This window comes from Heteronotia binoei, chromosome 3 (genome assembly GCF_032191835.1).
Source record: "Heteronotia binoei isolate CCM8104 ecotype False Entrance Well chromosome 3, APGP_CSIRO_Hbin_v1, whole genome shotgun sequence".
Taxonomy (NCBI): domain Eukaryota; kingdom Metazoa; phylum Chordata; class Lepidosauria; order Squamata; family Gekkonidae; genus Heteronotia; species Heteronotia binoei.
The window spans coordinates 140,230,958-140,258,291 of NC_083225.1; the positions used below are offsets into that span (position 1 = coordinate 140,230,958).

At 40.7% G+C, this 27,334-nt stretch overlaps 1 protein-coding gene across 2 annotated transcripts in view; it reads right to left on the reverse strand.

Annotated features, from left to right (window-relative positions):
• The window catches only part of NECTIN3 (nectin cell adhesion molecule 3), a 94,368-nt gene that overhangs the window by 42,758 nt on the left and 24,276 nt on the right, over window positions 1-27,334 (reverse strand). For both annotated transcript variants that reach the window (XM_060234532.1, XM_060234531.1), the window contains exons 2-5: window positions 24,045-24,383; window positions 15,944-16,240; window positions 5,708-5,825; window positions 2,444-2,595 (exon numbers count right to left, since the gene is read on the reverse strand). In XM_060234532.1, the coding sequence (XP_060090515.1) occupies window positions 2,444-2,595; window positions 5,708-5,825; window positions 15,944-16,240; window positions 24,045-24,383 (906 nt within the window). The remainder of the gene's footprint in view (window positions 1-2,443; window positions 2,596-5,707; window positions 5,826-15,943; window positions 16,241-24,044; window positions 24,384-27,334) is intronic.

Consider the following 27,334-nt stretch of genomic DNA (forward strand, 5'->3'; position numbering starts at 1 on the left):
CCGGGGCTTTTTTGGTCCTGGCCCCAACCTGGCACAATGCTCTGTCCAATGAGACCCAGGCCCTGCAAGAATTGAAACAATTTTGCAGGGCCTGTAAGACAGAACTGTTCCACCAGACGCATGGTCTAGGATGAGTGGTGGTTCCTTACTACAAACCAATTTCTGATTTGCCCTACTGTGCCATCTAATGAAGAACTGCTAATGTTAATTTCCAATTTAACTATATTTTAAATGTATGTTGATTTCAAATGTTGTGACCCACTCTGAGCCTTACCAAGTAGGGGAGGTTGGGCTAAAAAATAAAATCAAATAAATAAAAATTTAAAAACCTATCCTGAAGCATCAGGAACAGACATAAGTCTAAATTAAAATTGTTATTCTCATATGCCTTTGGAAGATCAACACTTACATCTTCTTCTCTTCCCCTTCCTATTTTACTTTTGTGAACATATTCCAAATGTGGAATATTTTGTTTATTTATTTACTACTTAGATTTATAGCACACCCTTCCTTGCACAGCAGGGCTCAGAGCAGGTTACAATGATAAATCTATACAACAAATCTAGAAAAAAATAAAACATAACTACACAATATTAAAACTATACAGAACATCAGATTATGTTACTCACAAAATGGCAATCAGGTACAAGTTAACTATATGTGCGCTCAAAAATGAATCCAGACACTGGGCAGGTAGGCAAAAAGCCACAAACAGTAACACAAAATAAAATGGGACAAAGCAGAATAAGGGGATGTAGTTAGACCTCCACTGCCTCAACCACAAGTGAATACAAAATTAGATTTTAAATATTTTAAGTATGACAATATGTCTTAATTATGTTTTGCTAGCTCATTTGTATTCAATCTGCAGTCTAAAATACTACACCCAGAATATGCTGAGTAACAAAGGATAAAGTTAAACACTTAGCAATGTGCCCACTTTTTCAGCAAAACCTACACACAAGGAACACAGGCAGTCTTCACTACAACCCCTAAACCCAACCCTTGCAGCAAATCTTAGCTGCAAAAAGGAGCAGTGCTCACACTGTGCATTGACTCAGGTCCTACCTTCCTAAAAAAAGCTTATCTCCTTCATCTTTTAACAAAGCCTGATGAGAATATTCAGAAGATAAAGAATGGAAGAAAGAGAAATAGTTTTCAAAGTTTCAATCAGTCTCTTAAATGACAAACTGCTATTCCACAACATTTCTTCCAATATCTTTTATCTATTTCTTCCAATATCTTTTATCAAGGAGGCCACATGTAATCATGAGGGCGATACCCTGTAGGCTGCAAAATGACAAGAGGTGGCTTTTTGAAAATAAAAGGATGTGTGAGACACAGCTTCAGTTGGGAAGGCCACAAGCCTGCTTTAGTAACATCTTTAAGCGTTAACAGGCTCGAAAAGAAGACAGAAGAGCTGGCCTCACAGAGCAGGTGCTAAGCAAAGACAACTAACATTCCATCCTTATCTATAACCAGATTTAACTGGTCAAGACCCACGCATACTGAATTTCTTCATGTGCCACAGCTTTTTGCCAATGGCCTGATGCCAACAGAGCTTACACTTAATAAGATGTATTAGTAGTGTGTAGCAATGAAATTATGATGGACGTTGCAGCCAATTAATATGTGTATGTGCTAACATGTGCCAACATATCATCAAGGGTATAGAAGGTTTTTGACCATCCTGAAAGGGGTGGAACAGCTTGGTATGCAAGCCATGGCTTTGCTCTCATTTTCATTGCAATAAATCCTATTATTCCTCTCACCCAGACTTCAACTGTGTGTTTTTACTGGGCAAGGGCACTCAGACCACAGATCTGTGTAACAGATGTATGCTGCACATGTATGGAATGTAATTACTACTAGTAGCATCCATATAATGTTGAACTTCACATATATTATCCTGGTGCAATCTTGTTATACAGATCAGTACTAACTACCATGCTATTATATAAGCTGCCCTACTACAATATGAACAAATACTGCTAAACTTATCAAGACATTCAACTCTGCTACTTAGTCAATGCTCAAGTTCATATTCCAACTTTTGCTTTTAGTTATAGCTATTTTAAAGAAAATGCTCAACAGTCTTAACAGAAGCAGAAATTGTTCCCACTTATTTTTAATCATACATGTATCTTCAAGTTCTTAAGACTGAGTTTAAGTCACAGTGTACACCATCCACTACAATCACAAACATGGCAGTCACTTCCATTATGAACAGATAAATCAACAAAACTATACAGGGATGGAATACAGATGTCATGCAACAAGAACTAAGTGAACACACTGTGTGTAAGCAACCTTGAAGAAGTTCTCTCAAGCTACTACAAATACGAGGAAATAACAACAAATCCTCCATGTTGACAATTATATTTTGAACAGAATCTCTCTAAAGAAATCTGTGCTTTAATACAACAGAAAAAAAATAACTCACCTAGTATGTAGATGGTCTTCTGAGCACTTTTTTGGCCAAGAAAATTGGCCACTTTACAAACATAAGTTCCAGTATAATTGTAAATCAATGGGCTGAGAAAATGCAGAGTATTATTTAAAGGCTGTAAGCCTTCAGGCCATTGTCCATCCAACCTGAATTACAAAAAGTTTAGAATATTCTGTGAATTAAGCTAATACAAAGTATTTCATTTGAATCAGAATAATTGTAAGCATTTATAAACTGTTTGCTAAATGCTACTACTATATTTTCACTTTGTAGTACATGCACAATATAAACTTACTAAATATGATTTTAAAATGTTGACTGTGTTAATAGGGCGTTATGACTGTAAATTTCAGTTAGACAACTTACTTGTTACAACTCTTCACCTAAGTTGCTTTGTCTCAGGCAAGAATCTAATACGCATCTAAGCCATTTTTGACCAGTGTTTTCATTATTGCTAGACAGTGCATGATGTAGCAGAAAAAGGGCCTGGATTGTACCACTTAAAAGGGGGGGGGGCAAGCTTTTCATTTAAAAAACAAAACACCATACTTGCAAGAACTAGCATTCTTCTTCACTTTATCAAATAAAATGTTAAGGGACAATGTTCAGAGTTTTCCCACATTCTTTGCATTTGCAGCCCTTTGTGACTCCCAAAAGATTAATGCTGCACTACAAAACCAATATGAATGAACAGCCACACATCAGGAATTTATTTTATTCAATTTTTAGCCCACCCTTCCCTTAGAACAGGCTCAGGGCGGGTTACATCATAAAAACAATCAACAGTAAAAACTCCAATTTTTAAAACATATAAAATCTAAAATTACAGAGTAACAATAGGTACTAAAATGGCAAATTCTGCCTCACAGACATGGCCAATTGCCCAGGTCCAGCAGGTCTTATAGCACTAGAATAGAAAGAAGGGGGGAGCAGGAATAAGGATGCCGCAAATTTCTCAGCAAGCCTGTTGTTTGACACTTACAATCAGACTGTGAACCTATCAAGGATATGTTCAGATTGCAGCATCAAGCAACTTGAACAACTTCCTGTTGGTCAGAAGCCAACCTACAGCTCATTAATCCCCTCAATGGAACAGTGAAGTTGCAAAAGGAAGCTCTTCTCTCCTATCCAAGCTGGAAAGGGGATAGCAGCAATGTTGTTATCTCTGCATTACAAAAGGGAAAGAGTTCATTTTTCTTCCCTCCGTTTCAAACTGGGTGGGGAAAGATGAAATGCTTTTAAAATCTGCATTTTAAAAACCCAAAAGAACAGAGAACACTTTAATATATAATGAAATAATTATGCAACTCACGGCCCGGTTGCTAACAGGCCACAGACTGGTACCAGTCCACGGACTGGGGGTTGGGGACCCCTGCTCTAGATTACCCCAGGCCACCTGTTTTCTGAGCTAATTGCTTCTCTTTGTCCTCTTAGCTACCTGTTTTCTGAGCTAACCCACTTTCCTTTGTCATTCAAATTTTGCAAAACTCAGTGATCATCTCAACTTTTCATATTGGGGGGGAAGTACTCTAGATTATCCCAGCCACCTTTCTACTGAGCTAATTGGTTCCCTTTGTCCTTCAAATTTTCCAAACCTCTGATTTTATCATCTCAACTTTACAAGAAGTTACTCTAGATGACTCATAGCCACCTGTGCACTGAACTGTTCACCTTCAAATTTTCCAACCTCTTGAGTACCTTCTCAACTTTACATATCTGGGGTGCGAGTGTGTATATAAGGTTATTGCTTTCTTTAAAATAAAAGTTTTATAGATTCTAAACTGTGTTTTCTGCTTTAAAAATGATGGGGTCATTTGTGGGGTTTTGTCCTGCATTTCTGAAGGAAGTTATTCTTGATGTCTGATTTTTTTTCTTAGTAGGTAAGAGAGGTATCAGGTTTCCATTGCCTTTTGCTGTCATGTGGGCTCACTTTGACCCCTATGCCAAAGTAGTATAGCTGGGGGATTTTTTCCTTGGAAAGATGAAAGCAGGTTTGATAGAACAATTTCTCCCCAAATTTCCATTATTTTTCCTGGGGGAGGGGGAGAAACAGGTTCCCCCACCATGGATTTAACATTTCCAGACTATTTTGTATGTCTACAAGCGGGTGAAAGGGAATACCTGTCATGTACAAATATGCAAGATTGGAGCTGGAAAGAAGCCAGAAGTAGAGACAACGATAAAGGCAAGAAGGCAGAGCTCACTGACCAATTCCTTTCCTAGCAGTAACGAAAATCAGAAGTTTCCGGGGCTTTTTTTTGTAAAAAAACAAAAAGGCCAGCAGGGACTAATTTGCATATTAGGCCACACCCACTGATACCAAGCCAGCCGGAACTGCGTTCCTGTGTGTTCCTGCTCCAAAAAAGTCATGAAAATTTCCATCATTTGAAAGTTACTGTTCTCTTTAAATAAACTTGCAAACAAATGAGTTTGCAAAAACAACCAATTAGAAGACTGTTGTAAACAAAATGTTTTTTTAAAAAAACAAAACTTCATTACAACACTCCAGAGGTACATGGGCTAGAATCTTACAGCTTCTTTCTAATGATAAAAGGTGCTTCAGCTGATGGAAGGGTAGCCATTTCAACTCCCCTCCAACTTTGTGACCTAAGCTGTTCATGAGGATCCACTGAAATCAAAAGAGGAAGGGTCAGTGGGAAATTCCTTTATGAACTCTGCTAGCAGATTCTCTGTATATAAGCTACTGGCTTCCAGTCACTGTTTCATCAAGGTGTTATAGATAAAATCATTTATCTTCCAAGAATCTGCTTCTCTTTCAGTCATTTTTAAAAAGGGTATTATAAATATTAGATTCTGAACTAATGAATTAGTAACAAAGCCTAATCAATCTACAGCACAGTGTGCAAAGACTATTCCTTAGCACTATATAAAGAATTAAGATTGAAATTTAGGATAGCCAGTTTGGTGTAGTGGTTAAGTGCGCAGACTTTTATCTGAGAGAACTGGGTTTGATTCCCTACTCCTCCACTTGCACCTTGGGTCAGCCATAGCTCTGGCAGAGGTTGTCCTTGAAAGGACAGCTGCTGTGAGAGCCCTTCAGCCCCACCCACCTCACAGGGTGTCTGTTGAGGGGGCGGAAGATAAGAGATTCTGAGTCGCTCTGAGACTCAGAGATTCAGGGTGGAGGGCAGAATATAAATCCAATGTCATTGACTTTTTCTTCTAAAATGTCTTTATGAACATTACTTGCACAAGAAAATACCTAAAAGTTTCAGATTTATTTGGACAAGAACTCACCGACTCCATGTGAACTCCATTGGTAGTGGATTTGCATCAGCATTACACCTGAGTAAAACATTCCCCCGTCCAATATACCAGTTGCCATCAAAGCCAGTTACTGTAACTTCAGGAGAATCTACAAATATAATTGTAATCAAGAGATTACAAAAGCATGTCAGTTCTTCAACAGATAACAATATTGGATTCTGGCAATTAAAAACAGACTCCCTTTTAAATGTTTTCACTTCTTCAAGTTAGGAATACCTATTTTTTTCTGTACTTTACTCTTCTCCTTGTCAATCTATATACAAACTCCTAGAAAATTTATAGTCCTTTTGATGCCAACACTGTTTATTATTACTACTGCTGCTGTTGCTACTAACTACTACCAGGCATAACAAGTTATATAGCTCAGGGCAGAACAGATGTAAACTAACTAGGGGTAGCAAGCAACCACAACTCGTTTGAGAAAGTTGCTACTATACTCCACCCCTCAAATTAACTCCTTTTTTAAAATTTTCATGTCATTCCCACAAGTGCCCAAGTTTTTTTTTTAAAATGTAGCTTAAAGATTCATGCTATCTTCAGGACAGCAAAAACTATACACAGATATTAGCTACAAGTCTGCATCAAGAGCAGGAGCCACAGTCCTGACCTGGATAGCCCAGGCAAACCCAATGTCGTCAGATCTCACAAGCTATGCAGGGTCAACACTGGTTAGTATTTGGATGGGATACTTCCTTGAAATACTAAGTTAGGAGGACAGGAGCAGGCTTTATTTAGCCACTTCTCTGAATATCCTCCAGGCCTCCAGAGATTGCCATGACTTTCAGGTGCACACAAACAGACACAAAGTACAAAAATACACACAAACAAAAAAAAGAGAGCAGTTGCTACAAGTACATTACTTGCAGGCTGCAGTAATACTGAGTCAAGGGAGGGGAGGGGCAAAATGCAGATTCAGCCCCTGCCTATGCTCTCCTCCCATTCCTCAAACAACCAATCATACTATGGCAGAGAAATACTGAAGTTGAACAAACGAAGTCTGCATACAGTCACCCATGACTTAGGAATGCAGCTTTTCAGCATGGTAAAGATGTGTATGTTTTGGTGAGTGTTTCCACCTTGAAAGAAATGGTGGTGGGGGGGGACGACTTACCTGAACTGTGACAATGACTTCCCCCATTTCTTTATTTCTCTCCCCCCTCCCCCATTTCTTTATTTCCCTTTATTCCCCTTTTCTTCCTTCTTTCTCCTCCCCCCCCCCCTTTCTTTGTGGCGCCAGAGTGGTGGGAATTGTGAAGGACTACTGCTGCGGTGTGCGGGTGCCTTTAAAGGTCTGCTGGGAGCAGCTGCAGTTTCCGCATGAAGGGAGGGAGGGAGGGTGGAGTGGCAGGGGTGGGAGTGAGAGCCAGCTACCATCAGTTCAATTTGCACTTGATTATCCCAGATGGTGTGGCCTAGAATCATAGAGTTGGAAGGGACCTCCGGAGTAATCTACTCCAACCCCCTGCACAATGCAGGAAATCTCACAATACCACCCAAATTCACAGGATCTTCATTGCTGTCAGATGCCATCTAGCCTCTGTTTAAAAACCTCCAAGGAAAGAGAGCCCACCACCTCCCAAGGAAGCCTGTTCCACTTAGGAATCACTCTAATGGTCAGGAAGTTCTTCCTAATGTTGAGCTGGAAACTCTTTTGATTTAATGTCAACCCACTGGTTCTGGTTCTACCTTTTGGGGCCACAGAAAACAATTCCACACCATCCTCTAGATGACAGCCCTTCAAGTACTTGAAGGGGTTAGATAAAAATATGGAACAGAGGTCCATCAGTGGCTATTAGCCACAGTGTGTGTGTGTGTGTGTGTGTGTGTGTGTGTGTGTGTATATATATATATATATATATATATATATATATATATATATATATTTGGCCGCTGTGTGACACAGAATGTTGGACTGGATGGGCCATTGGCCTGATCTAACATGGCTTCTCTTATGTTCTTATGTTCTTAAGATGATGATCATATCATCTCTCAGCCACCCGAGGCGCCTCCTCTCCAGGCTAAACATGCCCAGCTCCTTCAACCTTTCCTCAAAGGACTTGGTCTCCAGACCTCTCACCATCTTCGTTGCCCTCTCACCATCTTCAATGTCCTCCTCTGGACCCGTTTCAGCTTGTCTATATCCTTCTTAAAATGTGGTGCCCAAAACTGAGCACAATACTCCAGGTGAGGTCTTACCAGAGCAGAGTAAAGCGATACCATCACTTCACATGATCTGGACACTATACTTCTGTTGATACAGCCCAAAATTGCATTTGCCTTTTTAGCCACCGCATCACACTGTTGACTCATGTTCAGCATATGATTCACCAAGACCCCTAATATGCTAACCTAATATGCTAATGAGTGTGAGAGCTAATATGCTAATACTAGGGGATGTGGTCTAATATACTAATGAGTTCCTGCTGGCCTTTTTCTACAAAAAAAGCCCAGAACCTAGGCATTTGTCTAGGGCAGCAGGTCGGGGTGTGTGTGCCAAATTAGGCTCTCCTTACATGACTTCAAATAAAAAAAACATTTACATTAATTTTGCCAGTCTGAATCATTCTCCCTCAGCAGATCACTGTTTGTTAAGCTGATAATTTTGTATGGCCCGCAAATGATGTTATAAATATCCAAATGGTCCTTGGCAGAAAAAATATTCCCCACCCCTGGCCTAATGGAACTGACTGACTTTAGGGGATTTTCATCCAGATATGACCAGTGCTCCTATTGATACCCTTGCTGACCTCTAGAATGAGGAAATGATCAAGACAATGGACACATTCCGGGCACCCTATCTCAGGTCTAAGAGCCCAAAACAATGAAAAGACAACAGAGACTGCTAAAACAACACTGGAGAAAGACTCGGGATTAATCTGACAAGGTACAGGCTAGAGTTCAGTTTAAAACTTACTCCATGGTGGTGATGATAGCGAAGAAACTATTTTTATCAATAACTACTGGATCTACAGTGTAGACGAACTCCCCTGGGTAGCTGAGGCCTACTGGGTTCTGGCAAATGGGAGAAGGTGGACTACTCTGTAACCAACTGCAATCATTTTGTTAAGCACTCAGCAGATAAATTCTTGCATCTACTCTGACTTGGACCCTACATTAACAGTGACAGGATCTGATGGTACCAGACTGCCAATTTGTTCAGCTTGTCCAGCCTGAGGATGTAGACAGGATTCTTGGAAATTTGAGACCCATCACCTGCTGATACAAACCTTACCCTTTCCGGCTGCTTAAATCGGCAGGGAGGGGGAGGCTGGTTGAATGGGTTCAGGAGACAGTAAATACCTCCCTGAGAGAGGGAGTGGTCACAGTGCCCTGAAGCCAGTAGTGGTGCATCTACTCCTGAAGAAACCTACCTTGGATACATGACAGCTGAATAACTACCATCTAGTCTCAACTGTACCATTCTTGAGCAAAGTGATTCCCAAATCAAGCAGATTGTTTGGATCTTTTCCAATCTGGTTTCCAGCCTGGTTATGGGAATGAAAAAAGCCTTGGTCACCTTGCTGAATCTCCTATTCTGGGAGACACCCCCACTATCTAAGGCAGCAACCCAAGATATGACATGGTGACAAAACTTTGGAATGGCCTCCCCAGCTGGCCTGTAGCTACAGGGAGGCTCTCGGGCCCTGCCCCAACTTTCTGTGGATGCCCAACCCAGCAGAGCAGGAAAGCAGGGTGAGAGGCAGTCATGGCAGGTCTTCATGCTCTTACAACCATCTGGCTGAGAAAGCAGGAAGATCCAGCCTGCCAGCCCTGCCTCCTTCTCCCCTCCTGCTCAGCTGAGCAGGATGGGAGAGAGAGAGGCAGTGGGTCTCCATGCTTCTTGCAGCCAGCTGCAAGAAGCTGGAAGACCCAGATGCCAGCCCTGCCTCTCTCCCCCCTCCTGCTTTGCTTGAAAAAATTCAAATGTCCCCCAAATTTTTAAAAAATCCTCTGACCTAAAAAAAGCATGGTTATGCCCCCTACCCAGGGAGATTCATCTGTGTTCCTCTATAGTTTTCTTCCGCCAGTGGGTGAAGACTTTTTTGTTTTCTTAGTAGTAACCCAAGAACTGTTATTGCCACTCCCCCCTCCTGGTTGTGTTATGCATGTTTGTGTGTTTTGTCTGAACTGTTTCTTTTATGCATATTTTATTTTAAATGATATTTAAATGTTGAAATGTTTTAATAAGCTTTATAATTGCCACCTAGGTGAGCCTAGTTAGGTGGAAAGGAGGCACAGAAATCTTTTAAATAAAATAAAAGCAGTGGTTGTATTTTTTGGGATATTTTTTAAGCTGAACAAGAGTACTTCCTCAATATGCTTTGTCATTCCCCTTCAGCCCTGAAGGCTGCAGCTCAATTCGGACACAATTCAAAACCAGTTTAATTAATTATAGTTACTTTATTACCAAACCTATGCTACCACATGAACTATGGTTAGTTTGGGCATCTCAAACCAGGACCTGAAATCAGGCTATGAAGTTGGTTTATTTAGCCTTAACTAATGGTCTTGGTGTTACACATGAACATGGCATCTGGCCTTAATCCTTGTTAATTTTTGCACTCACATTCTGTACCTACAAAGTTGTCTGGCAAGCACATCTCAAACACAGAACTACTTTCGCCTTCAGACGTGCCTCTGACCTGCTCCAGCACGACTTCTCTTAAGTTCTTAAAGCAGTTTCCACTGCTAGAAGACAGTTTTTCCTAACCTTTCCAATTTTGGAAAATAAAGGTACTATTTTTCAGCATTACTTCATGAGTTTGGTTCTTCACAAAAGTGAAAAAAGGGTTAAAGGAGTAAAGCCACTTAAATTTGTTTCAAAGATGTTAGCCTGAAAATTTTAAACTAAAATTTAAAAAAGGATTCCCATGGCTAATGGTTCTCACCAATATGGTTAACTGTTAAGTTCTCTCTTGTGTGATATTTTGTTTCCTATATATTCTATAATTCACAGCATATGTGATGATACTACTCTTTGTTTTAAGCAGAACCAGCCTAGTAAGTTAGAACACATTATTTAGAACAAGTAGGGAAGCAGTTTTGTAGATATAATGCTTCTATATCTCTGTAACATCTTTTTTTTATGAAGAGCCTAATTACACCATTTGGCAGATACTGCTTTAAAAAGGTTACCATTTAGTTTATGTTCCATATATATTTGTGTAAAGCAGATAGTTGAGGGTGTGGAAGATACAGAAGTCCACATAGATGACATTTTAATTTGGGCACAACTTCAGACAAGTATGACCAGAGAATAAAAAGTTTCCCCCTAATATTAAATTACTAAGTAGATCAGGGGTGTCAAAGATGTGGCTCAAGGGCCACATCCAGTCCACTGCACAGGGCTTAACTCCATCTCCCCAGGTAGCTTCATTCTTCTGCTTCTTTTCCTAGGGTGCTACTGCACCCACACCATAGCTGGCTTTTTCCCAGCTCCCTCAGTTGGTCCTCGCTTCCTGTTTCCTGTCTGCCTCTTTGCCCTCTCCCTTCTCTCTCTCACACACATGCACATACACAGAGAGCTCTGCAGCTGCTTTCTGCATTGTGTCGGAGAGAGACAAAAAGGGATCATTTTGTAGAAAAAGAGGTGCCAAGAGCTCATTAGCACAATTCATTTGCATATGCCACACACACGTGACAGTGTACTACATTCTATCAGTTCAGCATCTACCTTAAAATGCTTCTTGAATTATTATTGTAACAATAAAACCTTACTCCATCATACTTTTTAAAGTACTTTCTGCTACGTGGCCACATTGGCATGATGAAGATTTCTATCTGTCTGCTTTATATGCTTTGGTTATTTTCCCACTTTTTTGTGGGGGAAAGTATTAGAAAGTGTGTCAAATCTTAAGAGATCAGCAAAATTCTCACAGGAGGTTTGAACAATGTATCCCAAAAGCAAGTTTTTTTTGGGGGGGGGAGGCGGGGAGAATGAGCACAATAAAATTTAGAGGTCCTGTGAGATCCTGCCCCAAAAGACAAAGACAAACTTCTCTCTCACTTACACACACAGAGGGTGCATCTATTTCTTTCTTAAGGGCTGCTCCGCCTCCTCTTCTTTTTTTTAGAGGGGAAAGGAACAAGAGAAAGAACAGCTTCAAAACCAACAACGTTTATAATAGGTATAAGCTTTTGTGGGCAAGCACACTTCTTCCTCTCCTTCCCTCCTCCTCCTCCTGAGGGGTGAGTTTTGTTTTGTTTTTAAGGTGGGGAGGTCACTAAAGTGATCTAGAATTTGAGCCTGCTTTTTGAGGGAGGCTTCCATTTTTAACAAAACAAACAAATCAACTCCGTCCTGCATTTTGCAAAAAAGGGGCAAAGAGAGCTCCAATCCAGTGGACTAGGAAGTTTTCAGTGGCTTTTAGGAGGCTTTTAATGTCTGTGGATTTACTGATGGGGGAAAAAAGAGGGGAAAGTGGCAGTGAGAGAGATTCCTCCACGTCGTTTTCTTGCTCATTGGCCATGCAACTTCCCCATTCACTTTGCACCCAAAGAATTCTGTGCAACTGAAATATTTTGGAGACGTATGGTTTGATGTGGGTGTGATTTGATTGGGGAGGGGGATAGGAAGCTTTTTTTCCTGGATTGGATTGCCTACAGCCAGAAAATGCTGCTTCTCCCTCCAAAAGTAAAACCTTTGCTTTTGAAGCTGCAATGGAACAGAGGCAGTTTGGAGGAGTTTGATTTGTTTTCATGTTGCAAGCGGCAAGATTTCTTTTTGGGAGGGGGGACAAGCTGGAGAAAGGAGGCTATCTTCTTCTCAGCCGGGGAGTCAGAGTGTGGAAGCCTGCAACTTTAGAGGAGAAGGTGGTAACTATAGAGAGGTGCTGATGGTGGAGAAGAAAACTATTTATTATTGGAAGCATCACTTCAACAATAGCCCACCCCCCAAAAAAAATCTCCCCTTCCACACAACTCTATGCAGAGGTGTTTTCTTGCTCGATATCTATTGGTTTCTTAATGTAAATCCTATAAATGCCGCAGCCGGTTCCTACTGGGCCTCCCAAAGTGGGGGCACATCCGGCCGGGTCTTCGGGCTCTGCACTGGCTCCCAATAACATACCGAGTCCGGTACAAGGTGCTGGTTATCACCTTTAAAGCCCTATATGGCCTGGGACCTGCCTACCTGAGGGACCGTCTCTCCCCACACGTTCCCCAGAGAGTACTGAGGTCTGGGACTCAAAATCTTCTCACCATCCCCGGGCCTAAGGAAGTCCGTCTCAAGGCGACCAGAGACAGGGCTTTCTCTACAATGGCTCCAACATGGTGGAACCAGCTACCGGAAGAGGTGAGGGCCCTGCGGGATCTTACTCAGTTCCGCAGGGCCCGTAAGACAACCCTCTTCCAGTTAGCCTACGCCTGACTGGATAAATGTAGCCTGCTAGACTGCTGTGTTTTATACTGTGTCGTTTAATGTTATAATGTTATAGTTTTTAGGTTTTTAAATGCTTAACTTTTAAATGTAATAACTTTGCTTTGTTTTACTGTTTTATCGTTTGTTGTGAGCCGCCCTGAGCCACTCTGTGGGAAGGGCGGGATATAAATTACGGAATAAATAAATAAATAAATGGTTTTGCTTCTTTTCCAGAAATGGAGGGGGGGGGAGGCTAAATAAACAAGCTATTCTCTCACAGTTGATGCTCATATGTGAAAAATGGAAAATGTAATTTTCCAATGGACCTGTATTAAGTTTTGGATGAGTGAAAGACAAGAAAGGATGTTTTAGACATGCTTGTGCTAGGTTTCTGTAAAAAGGAAATCAGGTAGATATGCAGTTGGCTGAGTGCAGGGAAATGAAATTTTCTCCTGCTTCCTTCTCTGTATCAGTACTTAGTTCTTGTGGCCCCTTGTTAGACACCCAGGGAAATGCCTATTGCCACTTTGGGGTCAAGAAACAATTTTTCTCCAGGCCACTTTGGCCAGGGATCCTGGATTTTTTTGCTGTCTTCTGGGTATGGAGCAGGGGACACTGGGGATAGGGGTGGGGAGATAATTGTGAATTTCCTGTATTGTGCAGGGGGTTGGACTAGATGACCCTGGAGATCCCTTCTGACTCTTATGATTCCCTAGGGCTGCTGCTGCCTCCTGTCTCATTACCAATGCTGGTATCTTCATGCCTACTACCCCTTCTGCATATCACACCTAATCAAGCTGCTATTGTCATTCACCTGTTAATGCCATTCATTATCTGAAATCACCTTTATCAATTTTTTTTCTCCAGTACCTGGTAATGCATTTTATGGCAAGCATGGCCTGGCCTGACAAAGTGACATTTATATCAGATCTGGCCCTTTTAACAAATGAGATTCAACACCTCTGAGGCAGATGAACCAGAAAGCAATCAAGTAAGGCAATACTAAGCATTCCTACACTGAAAACTTATCTCAAATATTTAATTTGTAGGAAAACATATTACTAATTTGTTACTGAAAACAAGACATTTGAATCTGGATCTTTATTTTAAAACAGCATGTTGGGAGGAAATAAAAAATTTAAATGAGTTCACCAGCATTAAATAGGTTGATAGAGATGGTAAACTACCAGCAGATGTATCAAAGCATAGATTAGGAGTTCTTTTGCAAACATACCATACAAATTGCATTCTGGTGGCATAAAGATCAAGGTCAATGACAACTACACAGAAAGAGGCATCAACACTTGTTTCTGCTTGTTTAAAAAAGGGCATTTCTCCAATAATTCTCCAGACAGACTGGCCACAGTTCATCTACTCTTCCACTGACTCAACCTCAATGGAGAGCAACCCCACTATCCAGCACCAAGACATACAAGGATTGAGCCACTGCTTTGTCTTCCCTCTAGTGGCTGAGGGAGGAAAAGAGTCAGATAAAGCCTTCCCACAATTGACTTAAGACTCCTCCCTCTCCTCCTTTGGAAGGGAAATAGCCAAATACCTGGGGAGGGGGAGAGATGGAAAATGGCATCTCATGGCAGCAGACGAGAGAGAGAGAGCATGAATGAATGAATGAAATCCTATGCTTAAGACTAATAACTAGGGTTCCCAGCCTCCCACTGAGGGAAAGAGTTCCCCCGATTTCAGGGCCTCCAACCTGCTGCCATTGAACTGTTTGGCAGGGGGAGCCCTGTCCCCAAAGAGCACCAGTGTGCCATGATGTGCCTGGCACAATGATGTCACCTGGAAGTGATGTGACATTATTGCGCCAGGCACATTATGAGGGGGATGCCTGACTATTTGAGGAAAAAACTATAGGATTATCATAGAGTTTTTTCCAAATGCTAGAGCATTCCCCCCACATGAAGAAAATCCACCCCCCCCTAGTCAAGAGCCAGGTAAGACCTGGCAACTCTACCAACAATGTTATCAGAAATATAGTGTTGCTCTGAAAGGTATCACTAAGGGCCTTTGAAGGAGAACTCATTGGGGCCAGTCCTGACTAGGGATGCCAGTTCTAGGTTGGTATTCCCCCTCCCCCCAAGATATGATATCTTCAAAGATGGTAAAAGACATATAGAGAGAAGCACCACATGCATCATTCTGTCATGGAAGCCCTCTGGTTTACCTCAAGCCAGTCAGTCACACACAGAAGTCTCTGCCTAACCTACGTCAAAAAGTTAACATAAGGATAAAATAGAGATGATAATGATGTTATAACCCACTTCAGGTCCCTACTGGGGAGAACAGTGGGGCATATATATCTAAACAAATAAAATTAAACCTAACCTAATTCAAAAGTTACTGTAAAAACAAAATGGGATACCATCTATTTATGCTACCTTGAGCTCTTTAGAGAAAAGAGTCAATGAAAAATTGAGAAGAAAAAAGAGAACAGCCCTTTCTGTTCCATAAATCATGCAGCCCACTTGTAAGGCAGTAATTACACACCATCAGCCAAGTCTTCCATTTGATAATCCTTATTTGATCTACTACATTTCCTGAGACAATACAAACCTATCACAATGTATACGTTTACACTGTTATCCTAAAATATGAACTGCAAAACAAAGAGGTTGTCCTGTGTCCTCACATCTATGTTCCAGAGCAGACATAGCTGGTAACACCACATGAGCAGTTCTTTCAGCTAACTGAGCTCACATCTATGCTTTCAAAGAACTTTCACAGTCTAAAAGTTAAGATTATAAAATACTTGTACTAGTAAGTCAGCATTTGGATTTTGTGCAGATAAACAAGTGGTGAGTATATAACATATATTAGTTACTTACACTGAATGTCTAGTACATAAGGAAGTCTTATCTCCTTGTCCAAAGCTGGATGTCGCACGATACAAGCTATATGTCTTCCTCTAGCAAATCTGGTGGGGACAAGCTTGTACAGACTGTCAACTGTCACTGTTTCATTTGGATATGAAGTTGAAGTGGATTCCATTTCACCAAGACCTCCTTCCCAGGTAATATTGGCAGCTGGTTTTCCAGTGGCTGCTGTGCAAATGGCTGCAACTGTTTGATTGGCACCATCTATTAAAGTGTTTGGTCCCTTTGTTAGGCTCACAATTGGTTCAACTACAGAAAAAATACAGATAAATATTATTGACACATTATTTTCTAAAAGTTTCAGAACAACTCCCAGCATCAGAGACTCTATAAAAATATGACACTTACCTCCAAACACTTAGAAAACTACGTCTTTTATTTCTGAGAAATTTTCATAGCAATTCCTCTTTGCGAAGCTAAACCCACCAGTAGACATTATCGATGACGCTTGACACCTTACATAATACTTTACTTCCATACACCTTTAACCGTCTGAATGACGTGCCCCACTAATCTAACTATTTGCTTTGGCATTCCATTCAGCAGCACCATCCAATTATGAATCCTCCATTTTTGGTATTTCTTTCCTAATGAGTCCTCCATTTTTGGTATTTCTTCCGTTTACGCCAATTTCTCTCTTGGTTATCTTTACTCTGGCAACAACTTTAATTAGAATGCTGGCACCTCCTCTGAGTTCTACCACTTTTCACAAAAAGCTTAGGAGGGCTGAGTAACAGCCCGGTGGACTGGCTGTTCATGGTAGTAATACTGTTCCTCCAATTCGTAAGTCAATGGAAACTTTTTTCTTTTATTTTTTTAGTGAAAAGGGTCTAATAAAATACGTACTGTTTGAATAATATTTTAATTATTGTTTGTTCTCAGTCTCATAGGAGCCTGTTATAAATTCAATTTATTTAAAATATTTGTAAGTCTATAAGTCAAAGTTGCTGTCTGATCTCTTATAAAATTAAGCTTTATGACATTTAACAATTATCTAGTTAGCTTATCTACTCATAAACATATGTCATATGCTGCAGAGCTGATACCGAATTATGATTTTGTCTAACCTTTCTACCAAGAGCAATAGTTGTAATTGATGTTACACATTGTCTACCTACAATTTTTAAGTTTTAAATTTCAAAAATGTGACAGATGACTAGCAAAATAAGTTATAGGTTACCTCAATCATCTCTCAATGAAAACAGTTCAGGATCTTGCTTAGCATGGTTTTCATAATTTTAAGAAAGAAATAATTCTTTGAATTTAATTAGTTGAAGAACAAGACTATATTACTACTCAGCTGCAAACTTGGAAACACCTTCAAATATAATGTAATCCAAGAGATATTAGTTTGTTTAAACTGTAACAAGTTCAAGCGGTTCAGAAGTAAACAAACTAAATTTATATAGACACCAATCTTGTATGATGCTACTGTCCAGGATTAAATGTTGCCAAATAAATTTTATATTTTACATATATATGAAAAATCAATGCATGGTTTAACTTCCTCAAGACCAAACTTTCATAATCAAATTTGTGTTTTAGCTGACAAATACTAAAATAATTAATAAAGACATCATTCCATTTTGAATGTGCAACTACAAAATGTACACTAAACTATTATATTCCAAACCTCAAATATACTAGTCAACTAACACAGGCTTGCTGCCCAGACACTGAACAGTTGCCTGGGTGATCTATCAGTCATGCTAATACCAAGTATTTCCTTGATTCCAATTTCTGACAAAACATCCTATGACTGATAACAACACAAAATCAAGTAACTGCATGTGACATACCACCAGTAGGCATACTCTGTGTTCTTCCAAATACAATAGAATGATGTACTATGAAATAAATTAATTAAAATATATTTATATCACTTTTCTTTTGGTTATAACAAACTTTTACTTAAATCAAACAGTTCAAATAAAAACTGTTCCCCAATATAGCTAATGGCCACTAACGAAGTGTCAAAATTTACTCATCTGGAAGTAAATCAGTTAGAATACAAATAGTGTCAATTTATTTATAAAAAGAAAAATGTCATGTTATGGCACCATGACTAGATCTCCTAACAAGTGCAGGTTCATAGAATGGGTCTGTGCAAACTATAAACATCAAAGTCACAGGGGACTGGGAACCTCCTCCAGATGCTCCTCTACATGACCTCCAAGTTATGTTGCTTTGAAGACTGGTAAACATTTAGATTGATCTGAGATGGTTTGTCTGGAACCAGCATGAGCATCCATGAACAGCTGGAAAGTTTGTGCTGGTTGACCTGTCATAAACTTCACTTTGTGAACCACAAACTGGCCAAAATTTGTCATGAACTTTAGTTCATGAGCCAGTTTGTGCCCATTCCTTAACTTACCCCAAAATATATCTTTAAGATTTCATTTTCTTTTAGAAGTGCAAGAATAAAAGAACCAGCAGCAACAAGATCAATGCAAATAAAGATGAGAAAAAATGGAGGATTCTCAGCATTGTATCTAATGTCTATTACCCTCTCCTGAGAAACAGCCTTCAGCTTCAGAGAGCTCAAGAATAAAAAAATATTTCAGATTTCAACAGAGATCTATAAAAGAAAAGCTTATAAAATATAATGTGATATAACTGAATATAATTCATATTTAATTATAAGATACAATTGAAACACAGCACATCTAAACTGTTCTGCAGTTAATGACCACCACCCCTTATTTAACTTTTTCTTTTGGAAGCAAATACCCGAGAGCAGCTTTGGCCCAATTACTCTTCAGTTTACCAAATCATGACCAAAGAAATCCTCACAAATGGGGCCAAATCAAGGAAGAGAGAAACAGAAAAACGGGGGGAGGGGGTGTGTGTCTGAGAGGGAAGAGAGAAAAAGTGAAAGAATAGGGAATTTGTGTCTTTTGGGGGGAAAGAAAGAGAAAGAACAAGAGACTTACTGAGGGAGGGGGAGAGAAAGAAAGAAGAGGGAGACATTGTCAGGGTGGAGATAAATAGGGGAGAGCAAGAGGGGCAAACTGAGAAGAGATGGGGCAAAGAGGACATTGTCTCAGAAGGGCTAGGGTAAGAGAGGGGTGAGACATGCAAAAGGAGAAAAGAGAAAGAGGGTAAGAAAGGATAAAGAGGGTAGGGAGGAAGGGGTAAAAGAAGACGGGGAGGTGAGGGAGACTGACAGATAACTGGTGGACGCTGAGAGGAACTTTGACAGAGATGGAGAAGTGGAAAGCAAAGATGGGGGAATGCCCCCTTCTCTCAAGTTTCTTGCGGTTTTCCCCTTTACTACATATCCCTCAAAACATATTACTGTATATCCCTCACAATAAATAAAAAAATGCTGAATAAAATCTCACAGCACCACTTCAGCAGCAACTTAGCCATAGGTAGCCTAAACTCTCAATCAGCTGGCTGGCAGTAGCTGGCAGAAAAAAACCTGAAGCAGAAAGCCCAGCCTATACACCTTCTGGTCTAAGCCCCCCGCCCCCCCCCCAAAAAAGTGCTGCTGATCATATGACTAGAAGAAGAAGACCTGGAAAAGAAAATGGCCCCTTCAATGTTTTCTGCTTCAGGCCCAGCCCCTCCCCATCACCTGACTGGCAGGAGGAAAGAAGACTTGAAGCTGAAAGGGCATCAGGCACCCTTTCAGCCTGAAGCGGAGGGGGGCAGCATCAGGGAAAGGAATAATGTTATCTCCCCCGCCCTGGAAGTCCTTGTAGATCCAATTGTATAATTACAGCATTTGAAACAAATGCTTAAATACAATTCTGGTCTTTCTATATCCATGAAATATTGTATGTTCACCAGTAATTCTTGCACACTTGAAAACACTAACAACCTTGACACCAATTTCATATAGCTATATTAACATTATTAAAATAGTTTCAAAAGCCAACTACAATAGCTAAAAATTATCACCAGAGGGAGCTCCTGGGGCAGCAGCAATTTACTCAGACTAAGACTTTATACACACTCTCATGAGCTGTTTGTAACAGCTGCTCCGTTTGGAAGTGTAAAAATGGCATAAAGCACATGAGCATAGTCCAAGAAAGTATGCATCCTCCAGCAACATTACCTTAGCAAAACAGGATAGTACATCACAATCCAGTATGTTTGGGGCATTGTGAAGAACAAAAGGGCCTATGGGGAATATCCAGAATACTCATGTGCCTAGTTCAAAGTAACATGGAAATATTCTGGGGAAAGTGGATATTGCTAAGAAGCTTGATTTTTAAGGCTGTCATTTCAGATTTAATTACATTCAAGAGAAGACATTCTCCAGTCAAGCATCTGAAAGATGCTACAATGGTAATGTGGCAGCCCTACAACTACTCAGCAGTTCACAGTATACTTATTTTGGATATTTCACATTTACACAATAGCATGCAAACCTGATTCTGGAACATACTCAGCTAATATTGTTCTGAAGTAGTATTATCTCCATTCACTAGGTAAACCATTAGCTTCTGCTGCCTTGGTGACCAAATGAACTATATGTGATACCACTAATTAGTGAAAAATATCAAGACAACAGACAATTTTTACCAAGGGATGTAAAATATCAATAGATATTTCCAATACAACAGATCTTAAAGAAAAAATGCAGCATCTTGTGCCCAAAACACAACACTTGCAAATCAAAAGAAGCAAGCTTCTGAATGAGTAATACGATTCAGTGATCTTCCGGGGGGCAATGAACAAACCCTGGGGGAGGTGGGAGTCAGAACTTTCACAGGCAAATGTATTTCTCTCATACATAAAGATCCTTGTTTGGAGTTTGTTTTAGTATCCTGTTTACTTGTGGTTTGGGAGGGATGCTAATGTTATATACTGTGGGAAGTACTTGTGTATTAAAGGTTAATAACCACTGCTTTAGAAATAACTACTCCCAGTGAAAAGAAAATTCTGTTACTGCCACCTATCTCAAATTACTGTGACAATGCTTTGGATAACTGGCTTTTGGAAATTCCACCTATTTCTATAGGAGGATCTGGTGCATATTCAAGATATAAGTCAAAACACTGACCAAAAGGAAGAAAAAATGGCACCACCAAGCTAATATGACTATTCAATCTTCAATAATGTAAACAGTTGATCATTTCTAATGTGGAAAACTCATTGCAGTTAATGAGAACTGGGGCAATTTCAAATTCTCTGTTCTCTGGTCCCATCCAGGTAGTCCCTATTTTCTTCTGAACAAAAACAAACAAACGTGGTTTACTACACACAAACCCAATGACACTGTAGAACTTGCCATTTCAAAAAAATAGGTAAACTACAAATCCATAATGTTAGAATGAAATGCTACTTCTAAGCATACTCAGAACATTCCAAAAGTCAGTGTTGGATTTGTGCACAGCAATACCCTCCCCTTTGTCAAACTAAGTTCTATATGTGTGTGTGGGAAAATAACGCGGATAACTACCAGCAGGGCTATATACCTAACCACATTTCAACAGAGAACCAAGACCATCTGTCTCATTCAAAATAAAATGAAGCACTTGAATTGGGGGAGAAGTTCATATTAAAAGAAAGGTCCCCTGTGCAAGCACCAGTCGCTTCCGACTCTGGGGTGACGTTGCTTTCACAATGTTTTCATTGCAGACTTTTTAGGGGGTAGTTTGCCATTGCCTTCCCCAGCCATCTACACTTTCCCTCCAGCAAGCTGGGGACTCATTTTACCGACCTCGAAAGAATGGAAGGCTGAGTCAACCTCGAGCCGGCTACCTGAAAACCCAGCTTCTGCAGGGATCGAACTCAGGTCATGAGCAGAGCTTAGGACTAAAGTACTGCAGCTTTTACACTCTGTGCCATGAGGCTCTTGAAGATCATATTATGAGGTTCCTAATTCAAGATATATGGCATTACTATTTTAATATTCATTTGTGAGTTGTATGCTTGGAAATCACAGTGAAATAGTATAAGCTAAAATTGGGCTGATGTTACTCAAAGCATGTTACAACAAGAAAACTGAGAAATAATCGCATACATCTAAATTAGAGAAGGGAAGTACTGGTGGCACACAGCAAATAATAATAATAATAATAATAATAATAATAATAATAATAATAATAATAATAATAAAAATAAAAATAAACTTTTATTTATACCCCGCTCTCCCCGCCTAGGCAGGCTCAGGGCGGCTAACAGGACATGGTAGAAACCATGATACAAATAAACAATAGATAATACAATTAATAATTTAAAGAATAAAACCAATAAAACAGTAAGACATTAAAATACAGTCGAATGGCATATAAGATGGCTCGGTATTATTGATCTTATCAAGAGTTCTATCTTAAAAAGCTAGCCAGAAGAGGGCAGTTTTGCAGGCCCTACGGAACTGGTTAAGATCCTGTAGGGCCCGCACCTCTTCCGGCAATTGGTTCCACCATTGGGGGACCTTTGTAGAGAACGCCTGTTCTCTGGTAGCTTTTAATTTAGTTTCTTTTGGCCCAGGGATTTCAAGAAGATCTTTTGAGCTTGATCGCAGTGCTCTCTGGGGAACGTATGGAGAGAGGCGGTCCCTAAGATAGGCAGGTCCTCGACCATATAGGGCTTTAAAGGTAATGACCAGCACCTTGTAACGAACCCGGTAAACAATTGGCAGCCAGTGCAACTCCCACAGCCCAGACTGCACATGTTCCCACCGAGGCAGTCCCAGTAGCAGCCTGGCTGCTGCATTTTGCACTAGCTGCAGTTTCCGGGTTCGGTACAGGGGTAGCCCCATGTAGAGGGCATTACAGTAGTCCAACCTCGAGGTGACCGTTGCATGGATCACTGTTGCCAGGTCGCCACGCTCCAGAAAGGGGGCCAGCTGCCTTGCCTGTCTAAGATGAAAAAAGGCGGACTTGGCAGTAGCTACTATCTGGGCCTCCATTGTCAAGGGAGGCTCCAGTAGAACTCCCAAGCTCTTAACTCTGCGCACTGCTACCAGCTGCGCCACGTCAAAAACTGGGAGGGAGACCCCATTCCCTAAGCCGCCGCGGCCCAGGCAAAGGACCTCTGTCTTCGCTGGGTTCAGTTTTAGCCCACTCAGCTTAATGCAGTCTGCCACGGCTTGCAACGCTCGGTCCAGATTTTCTGGGGCACTGTCAATCCGGTCACCCATCAATAGATAGAGCTGGGTGTCATCAGCGTACTGATGGCAACCCAGTCCATGTCTCCGGGCGATCTGGGCAAGGGGGCGCATAAAGATGTTGAATAGCATCGGAGAGAGAACTGCTCCCTGCGGCACCCCACAATTAAGTGAGTGTCTCTGGGACAGCTCTCCTCCAATTGCCACCCTTTGTCCCCGACCCTCAAGGAAAGAGGAAAGCCACTGTAAGGCTGACCCCTAAATCCCTGCGTCGGCAAGGCGGCGGGCCAGCAGCCGGTGATATTGCACACCATATTGAACACAGCCGATATGTCCAACAGCAGCAAAACTGCCGCGCCGCCTCGATCCAGGTGCCTCCGGAGATCGTCCATGAGAGCAACCAAGACTGTCTCCGTCCCATGTCCCGGGCAGAAGCCGGACTGGAATGGATCTAAGGCGGAATCGTCCTCCAGAAACCTCTGCAGCTGCAGCGCAACAGCCCTCTCAATAACTTTGCCCAAAAAGGGCAAATTTGAGACCGGCCGGTAGTGTGCCAATTCAGTCGGGTCTGATGTAGCCTTTTTTAGGAGAGGGCGGACCACTGCCTCCTTCAGAGGGTCAGGAAAACGGCCCTCTGAAAGGTGCAGTAAGGTGAATTATGTGGTTTAGAACACACCTAGTATTTCCTTGCAGTTTCAAACTACTATTAGTGGACTTTCAGTGGACCTTGGTGGTAATTACAGATTTTCAAAGTGAAAAACCTCAAGTAATCTATCAAGCAATTCCAGAGTTCCCAGTATATAGTTGGAAATCTATTCTGTAATTAATGTAAGTGAAGCAAATAGGACTTTTGAGAGATACTGAAACAAGAGTGAAACACAAAATAGTGCTTCTATTGTAAAGCTCATTGTAAACTACCATATTTAGTTTTAACTACAGACATTTTACATGAAAAGATGCACAAAACAAGTATTGAAATAAGCATACCCAATACAGCTACAGTTGTTGATGACTGGGAGTTTCCTAGAGGGAATGTAGCTGCTTTGCATACATATTCTCCAGAATCAGAGAAAGTAACATTTGTTAATTTGATTGATGCATCTGTAAGCGAATTATTTTTAAGTGATACTCTTCCTTGATATTCTCCTGGAACGGAAAATCCATATTCAGGATGATGAACAGCAATAGTCTGTGCACTCTTTCCATGTATCTTCTCCCATGTAATTTGTGTTAATGTTTCATTTATATCCATTATGCATTTCAGCGTAACATCCTTCCCCCATACTGCTTTCACATGTGGATCAACTATTGGTCCAGCTAAGGCACCTTTAAAACAGAAAAAGGAAAAAATATATCAGTTGAGCATGCCACAGAGGTATTATTGTTACACTTTCTGGCATCTTACCCTTCATTCCACATATAGCTGGTTTTACTACTGTATGCATTTCCTTACTAACGAACAGTCCACTTAGGAGAATGAGATTAGTAGATCCACCCATGGCTTTACTAGGAATGAAAGAAATTTAGTCATTTTGAACAAATAAGCCATAAACAGCAGCACTCTACAAATTCAGGACATTTTGGCACTACTTGTGTAAACCTGTTATCATATATATGTTTCCTCTGATCTTATCAATGAAAAACAGACAAGTTTATACTGCTATGGCATTGTGTTAAAATACTAATAATCAACAGACAAAATGCTAAATTTGTCTGGTATCTAGTGTATCATACAGCAATCAAGAATTGACTACACATTGTTAATAATAATGTTTTTATTTATACCCCGCCCTCCCCGCCGAAGCAGGCTTATTGTTAAAAACACACACCAAGAGTAGCATTAAATGAAACTGGACTGTATGTTCCAAGTATAAATTTCAAAAGTAGTTTAAATATGTATCAAGTGGACTAAACTATTCAGTTCTCAGAAATAATACAGAAAATGAAGGAAGTGTAAAAACATAAAGTCAACTTTCACTGCTAATAAAGTCTCCAAGAACCCAATCTTGCCATTAATAGTTTTCTATCTTAACTTTTTAAAAGGTATATTTGGGGCTTACAAGTGGTTTACCACTGTAGATGATCTTTTGCTAAGATCAAAACATGTTAGAAAGCAAGTTTATATGCTAAGTAACTTATAAATGATGCATTTTATGTTGGTAAAGCAGTAAAGTTAGTTTTGGTTTGATAGGACAGTAAGTATTGCATCTATTTCAATTCCCCCCCCCCCAATTTTTCATCCCCCCCCCCATTATTTTTCCTATGGGGGGACAGGAAAAAGCTCCCTCTCTGCTGAATATTTTCCAGAAGTTTTACATCTGTAGTTAACCCTTGTTATTTGGAACAGGTTTTGGTTGGAAAATACTAAAGAGGCATGTAGCATTAGAATTCTATTATATTCTAATTATATAATTCTATGTAGCATTAGAATTCTATTTCAAATTCTAACAGTAGTACCAGCAATGCATGATGACTGGGGAGGTGTTCACCACCACCTCTCCACTCACACATACCAGTAAAAAGTGCTTCTACCCCTAGAGGAACAAAATTTTCTTCCAACAATAGCTTGTGCCTTAACAGGTGCTGGTCTGGTGAGTTCCCACTCACAAGAAAGGACTTTCTTGTGCTTGGAGGTATGGGAGTGGGGTGGGGAGTCAGCTTGAAGCTGAAATTCAAAACCCCTGCCTATAAGCAAAGTAATTACTCTGGCTCATGCTCACTTGGATCATAGATCAGCAACATGGAAGTGCTATTTTCTCAGAGATGAAAAAGATCATTCAAGCAATACTGAGATGCATCACTCACAATTAAAATGTGTACAAACCCAGCTACTTGGTGTACATACAGGCACTTGTCCAAGTCAATACAAGTTACTCCTATGCAAAAGACACATTATAAGTTGGGTGCTCAGTTAAGGGGCCATCCCCAATAAATATTTACACACAGGTTAAAATAAATTCCTTTGGATGGTAGAAACTTCCCAAGCAGAAATAATGTGGTAAATGCAGACTATGCACTCCCCCAGAGCTGCAATGAAGGGGGATAAACAGGCTGGACCCAACCTGGACTGATAAGCATTATTCTTCCACTTCTATGTATGAGAAAACAGGTTGCCATCTCTAAACTTTCAAGCCATTTAACAAGAAAAGTTCAGCCAACCAGTAGTATTTTTAAAAATGAATAGAAGTAGCAAGAAAAGAGTATTTTCTGCAAAATAGTTAAGGTCCACATAGTATAAATCAGGTAGCAATTATACAAAAATGTCTGGTGGGCAAGTTAAAATGGTGAAAGTTCAAACAGTACACCTAACAGCTAAAGGGAACAGCAAAGCATACAAACTCCCCCCTTCAATAATACTGATGAGTATGGGGCCCATGTCCAAACATTGGCAGAGCTAAGATAATTTCCTGGTTGTGATCAGCTATGAGAGAAAATCCAGAATCTACCTGGCTGGAAGGGGAAGGCTAAGCTCAATCATCCAGGTGCTTGTTACTGCTACTTAGAACCTCACCAGTGGGACTCCTGCTTGAAGTCACATCTCTTTGCTAGAGCATGCTCAAGTCAGCAGTTTGCTGCACAGAAGACAGGCTTACATCATCATCTTTCCTTGGGCTTCTGGGATAAAGCCTGACTTTTGAGGGGGTAGGACCGCCACCACAGGGTCACTACCAAAGGGTGGGAAACAAGGACATGGTCTGTTTCTTTAGGGCTAAAGGGCTCATGAGATGGTTGGGGGGCGGGGCCTTGCCTTTCAGTTGCCTTCTCATTGGGGAATAGCTGGTGATTATGTCACCTGGGGAGGAGGTTGCCATTCATATGGTGTTGGGCAGAGGGAGATATGGTGGTGGGATATAGAGTGGCTGTTCCAGGAAAAGGAAGCCTGGCCACAGGTTAGCCACACTCTTCCTTAAAGTCTGCTTCTCAGCCGATGGAGACCAGGTTGCACCAAGGCTGGGTCCCTTGGCCTTAAGGTCCTGCGGTTGAAAGCCAGGCCAGTAAGCATAAAATTACTGACACTCAAATTTTAATCCCTAATAAGAAAGCTGATCTGGCATGTACTATAGAGACCTAGCTGTGTGAGACTGACAGTGTAAATCTAATCCAGATCAGTCCTCCAGATTTCTTTGCAGAGCAGCAGGCTAGATGATAATAATAATAATTTTTTATTTATACCCCGCCCTCCCCGCCGAAGCAGGCTCAGGGCGGCTTACAGGACATGGTGGGTCACACCATGATGTAACAATAAATACAACATAACCATTAAAATACATTTCTTA